Below are 5,613 nucleotides of genomic sequence, written 5' to 3'. Positions count from 1 at the left end.
GCCCAAACAGCTGTTCTTAACAGCAGTTATCTCCTCTCCTGACTATGAAGGGTGCTGAGAGGATTCAAGGTAACATTCAGTTACAGGCTGGCCGGACCCTGAGTCTTGTTGAGAACCGGCTGAAATGACCCATGCCACGGCAGGGACAGACGGCATCGCCTGGTGGAGTGGTGGGCAGTGGGGGAACTGGTGGAGTTGGGGAGGGCCCATCCCAGCATCAACATTGAGCATGCATCAATGTGGGACAACGCAGGAGGAGATGCTACGGATGCTGCTTTGCCTGCCACACACTCCTTCCCCTTCCCGTGGATGACACAACTCTGTTCATGTAGAAAAGTGATTCAAAGCAAGCTAACTACAGTTCATCCCAGGGCTTCCCCAGACACCACCAGAACAGGTGCCTGCTTCACTCCACAGGTGCTGGGTAGGGTCCATGCCGCCTCTTGGAGAGGAGCCGAGAGTGGGGGCGCAGAGCTGGAGGCAGCAGCATCCCTGGCTCTCCACATTTCAGTCAGGATACCAAAACGTACCCTATTTTTGTTTCAGCCAAATTGAGCTGTTTCTGTTTCTTGCAACCCAAAGTTCCAGCTAACATCATCCCCGAAAGAAAAAAAATCCCATCCAACAATCATAAGAGGATTGGCGTCACTCACAAGCAGTATGAGAGAAGGGTCAAAACTCTAGTATTAGAGCAGGGACCGGGCATGGTGGTGCACACCCGTTATCTCAGCTACTCAAAAGGCTGAGGCGGGGTTGGGCGCGGTGGCTCACACCTGTAATCCCAGCACTTTGGAAGGCTGAGGCAGGCGGATCACCTGAGGTCAGGAGTTCAAGACAGCCTGGCCAACATGGCGAAATCCTGTCTCTACTAAAAATACAAACATTAGCCAGCCGTTGTGGCGGGCACCTGTAGTCCCAGCTACTAGAAAGGCTGAGGCAGAAATGCTTGAACTAGGCAGGCAGAAGCTGCAGCAAGCCAAGATCGCACCACTGCACTCCAGCCTAGGCGGCGGAGCCAAACTCCGTCTAAAAAAAAAAAAAAAAAAGTGCTGAGGCAGGAGAATTCCCTGAAGCCAGGAGTTTGAGGCCAGCCTGGGCAACACAGTGAGACCCATCTGTAAAATTAATTAATTACATGAAATAAACAGAGCAGGGAACAAAACCACTAGCCCAACAAGAATGAAAGACACTGCAGGCTCTGCCTTCACCCTGAGAGGCCCAGTGAGGAGGGGATGGGGGGACTTGCAGGACTCCCTCCAGGGTGGCAGGAACAGCAGTTTGGGGGTGGCATTTTGGAGACCTGGGGACTGTCCCCACATCACCAACCAGTGTCTCAGGTGCTCCCACTGTTCCACCTCGGCTGCACGGGGCTCTAGCATGACCCTGAGGTGACAACTGCAAATATTCTACCCACAGCCACCAACCATCACCAAGCCCCAAAACACTAAACCTTACCAGCGTTGCTGACAACCATCTGCTAGGGCAGTTGGCACTGCTTGCACCAGGAAAGGCTGCCCAGAGGCTTGAGGACATGCCCAGAAGCCCCAGGGCGACCGGGGAACATGTCAGCGAAGCGTGTGTGGCTGGGGACTCCCTGGCTCAACTGGGTTCCCAACCCCCATCCTGCTGGTCCCTCGGCTCTTCCCAAGGGCTCCGTGAAGTTCACAGCCTGGCTGGTTCTAGGGCCAACAGGAACTGCCTTCCCACGTGGGAAGCCCATGCAAAGCACTGCTTTCAGGATCACAGGCAAGTGGGGGGCCAAGGGCTGAGCCCTGAACCACACATTCTGCTTTAAACCTTTGCTTAAGGAAAACTGTTTAGCAAAACAACACAACAAAAAGACTCATCTGTGTGCACAGAAAGGAATCCTGAAGTGAAGAAAGAAGGAAGAAATCCTGAGGTAAGCAGAGAAGGAAGGAATCCTGGGGTGAGGGGAGAAGGGAGAAATCCTGAGATGAGGAGAGAAGGGAGGAATCCTGAGGTGAGGAAAGGCGGCTGATGCCTCCCGGGGTGTGGGGCAGAAGCCCTGCTCACACTGAGTCCCAGCGCTGGCCCTGCCCTGGAGCAGGCAGCCCTTCTCCCCACTTTGTCATGTCAGCTAAAGGGAGGTTCCCAGAGCCAGTTATCAGAAGAGCAATGCAAAAACACATACCTAGATCCTTCCCGCTCCCATGAAGAAAAGAAGGATTCCACACTTTGGGGAAAAACAATGAACGTCCCAAAACACACAGAAGCATCAGGGCTCAGAGGAGGAACACGAGACCCTCTTGGAAACAAGAGCTTTGGAGGTGGCCCTCCTCAAAAGGCACCTCTGCCGGCATCACCGGGCCCTGAGAAGACCCACCTCTGTTTGCTGGAGGTCTCTTCAGCCTTGGGCCGCCAGCCCCACGGCACCAGCTGCAGGTTGTCCAGGCGATTGTCCACAGTCACAGCGTTGAGGTGCACCACCTGGAAGCCCGGGGCCACGCCACCCCGGTGCCGCTCCCTACAAACAGACAGCAAACCCTGCATCTAACCCTGCATCGCTGCCTCCCACCCTCACAGACACTTCTGGTGAGGCACCAAAGTCCTCCAGGAAGAAACGTCAGCCATGTGATCTGATCAGGCCCCTGCTCCTCTGGAGGAGGGCACCTCAGGTGGAAGCTGCTGGGAGAAACCCAAGCACCTGATCTGTGGCCCAAACAGGACAGGGATACAGGGAGGACCCGGCCCCTAGACTTCGGAGCACAGCCAGCCAAGGGTGGAACGCAAAACCACCTGAGCAGATGGCCTGAGACAGCTCCCCACCTGAGTGGTCCCGACCATGCACACAAGGGGCTCAGCAAAAACCCAGCAAGGGGAGCAACCACCGTCCCTCCAGAGGCCGCCAGGCCCGGGCAAGCTTCCAGCAGAAAGTCCACTTGGTGTTTGAAGCATAATATACAAATCATTCATTCCTTTGAGTTAGTGGCAAAGCACGCAAAAATAACTGCGACATTCAGGGAAGGCAAGGCAGGGCCTCAGTGGGGCAGGGGCCTCCAGGCGCCCTATGCCATCGGAGCTCACCCAGGAGCCCAGTGGTGGGGGGCAGAGACAGCTTGGAAACACCCACCACAGCAGTTCATGAAGGAGTCTCCCAGAGCCCCTTCCTCGGTTCTTGTCAAAGGCATAGGCAAATATCTTAGCACCATTTCCATCTGCATCCACTTCCATTCGGGCCTGAAAAGGAACAAGGGAAAGAGCCGTTAAAAAGCCTCCAATTCTCAGCAACACTTCAATTCCCTCTTAGAAAAACCAAGTGAAACAAGCAAGCCAGAGGGACAAATGCCAGCCCTGTCCCTGAGACCCTGGGGAGTGCAGAGCCTCCCATAGGCACATGGCTCCTAGGGGCCAGCGTGGCCCACCACCACTCTGTCTATCCTGGCAAGAAACACTCACAAACAACTCTGCAAAATACAATGGACATAGACAAATACACTTTCCTACCCTTAAAAAAAGCCCACAGTGCAGTGAGATAGAGAAACCCCTGGACAAGTCACTACTGTGAATGTGTGGGGCACAGAGATAAAGTGTGGTGAGGGAGGCCAAGCCCAGTGGCGGGAATGGAAGCTGGGAAGAGGCAGGAAGACCCCATGAGAGCAGAGAACGAGAGGCAGCTGGGCAGCCCAGAGGGGCTGCTAGGGCAGGCTCAGCAGGTGGCAAGCTCTAAGTAACAAGGTCTTCGAGCTAACAGACATGGTCGACGTGACGCAATCGCAAACGTGAGAACATTCCATTTGCTTTCAAGAAGAGCTAACAGCTGGGGTGAAAGTGAGGAAAGACGAGTGTCGCCAAGCTGCGTGGGCCACAGTGGGAGCAACGGCCAGGTTCTGTGGGGCCACGGCTCCATGTGGGGCTGAGGGCTCAGGGCTCACAGGCCAGCCCCAGATGTCCACTTGTGGGGCCGCCTGCTCTTGCAGCAGAGGAGAGCTCGCTCCTCGTGACCCTCCTGGGCAATGACTACAAGCATTAAGGGAGGGAACAGGCATCCTTACTTACCTCAAAGGAGTAGCTTTCCACCAGCGGGATGTCCTGCTCATCGATCAGCGTGTATTTGGTCTGGAAGTTAACCACATGTTTCAAATCATTACATTTGAGATCTGCGTGAGGTGCAGTAACCTTATAACCAGGACAGGCAGGAGCCTGTTGCATTTTCCTGTGAAGTGGAAAGTAACCACAGGCCTCTTCAGACCAAGACAGCTCAGCACACGGGGGCCTCATTCCACCATTTGGGGTGGTGCAGTCTACGCCAAAACACAGACAGACTGGTTAAAAGACAACAGACCACTTTCATCTGCGCCAGAGGAGCTGGTATCAGGCCTCATCCTCGCAGGCCTAACCCCAACAGTGGCACGGAACATTTAACACACCAATAAACCTAGGCAGAAATGGTTTCACTGAGCTGAGGGAGGGTCCGGGGCTGAGGCAGAAGGGCCAGAAGGTTTTGATTAGGGTGTGTTTATTAAGCTGAGCTGCTCATTGAATTGTCCTTTTTAGTTTTTTGTCCATCTGAAAAGTTCCAAAGAAAAGCTGTAAGGGATGACACTGTCATCAGTGGTGGAATCAGAAAGGGTCTGCGGTCTCTGACCTGACTGGGGAGCCCACCCTTCCCTGGTGGAAAAAAGCCTCCTCCCCAGCAAGCCCTGCCTATGCTCTTGCAGCAGGGGCAGGAAACAGGACCAGGTCCCAGAACGGGCCAGTCTCCCTCTTGGCAGTTTTTCTTCTGGGATCTGAACCTGTTTCACCTGACGCCGCCTGACACTGCCTCCGCTCCTCTCTCCCACCAGAAGCTGCAGCCGCGGGTGACGGGAACACGGCTCCCATCCGGGTAAGGACCCTGGCTGGTGCAGCTGCACAGGTGGCTCCGAGAAACCGCCAAGCCTCAATGCCCACAGGTGCCACGGAATCCCCTGCCTCAAACGTGGAGCGTGGGGGCCAGGTAAGAAGAGAAATCGAGGAAGGCCCTGAGTCTGCAGCATCAGGGCCCAGGCTTCTTCCTCTCTGCTCTGAGCCTGAGGCTCAGCCTAACCCGGCCAACCCCTGGCAGCGTGAAAACGAGCCCGAAGCCCTGCTGAGAACTGGGAGGCACAGAAGAGCCCACACCAGACCCGCCTCGGCGAGAGGTGTGGAGGTGGCGCTGCCTCGGAAAGGGCGCTGTGTTTAAACCGTGTGGCCGCACCGGCAGCCCGGACGCCGCGCTAGGCCCCGGCTCCTCGACACCACGGGGAGGGCTCCGGGACAACGCGGCCGGGCTCGAGCCACGCATCTCCGCGCCCGGCTCGGGACAGGGCCGTGGCCTCCACCTCCGGCAGGGCAGGGCCGAGGGCGGCCAGGTGCGCCCCGCAGCCCAGGAGTGCGCGCCCGCCGGCCTGCGAGAGGAAGCTGCACCCGCGCGGGGCCAGCAGCCGGGCCCGCGCAGCGTTCCCCGCCCCGCTGGGGCCCATCCCGGGCTCCGCGCCCCCGCCCCGGCCGCCGCCCGCACAACCGCCCCCGGCCCCGGCCCCCGGCCCCGCGCGGAGGCCAGGACGGGCGAGACGGGCCGGGCCGCTGGCTCCGCGCTGCTCACCTTCCCGGCCACCCGGCCGAGCCGCACGG

At 57.4% G+C, this 5,613-nt stretch overlaps 1 protein-coding gene across 1 annotated transcript; it reads right to left on the bottom strand.

Annotated features, from left to right (window-relative positions):
• Positions 1-1,055: 1,055 nt before the first annotated feature.
• On the bottom strand, positions 1,056-5,608 carry LOC111534626 (zinc finger MYND domain-containing protein 19-like; the record flags this gene model as incomplete). The annotated part of the gene is made up of 4 exons (XM_023201192.2): positions 1,056-2,485; positions 3,092-3,198; positions 4,018-4,077; positions 5,585-5,608. Coding segments are annotated over 4 exons (378 nt in total), but the record flags the coding sequence as incomplete, so codon positions are not given.
• Between the last annotated feature and the right edge of the window lie 5 nt (positions 5,609-5,613).

This window comes from Piliocolobus tephrosceles, unplaced genomic scaffold (assembly GCF_002776525.5).
Source record: "Piliocolobus tephrosceles isolate RC106 unplaced genomic scaffold, ASM277652v3 unscaffolded_23460, whole genome shotgun sequence".
Taxonomy (NCBI): domain Eukaryota; kingdom Metazoa; phylum Chordata; class Mammalia; order Primates; family Cercopithecidae; genus Piliocolobus; species Piliocolobus tephrosceles.
The sequence above is the reverse complement of the archived record's forward strand: the minus strand, read 5'-3'. Positions and strand labels throughout refer to the sequence as shown.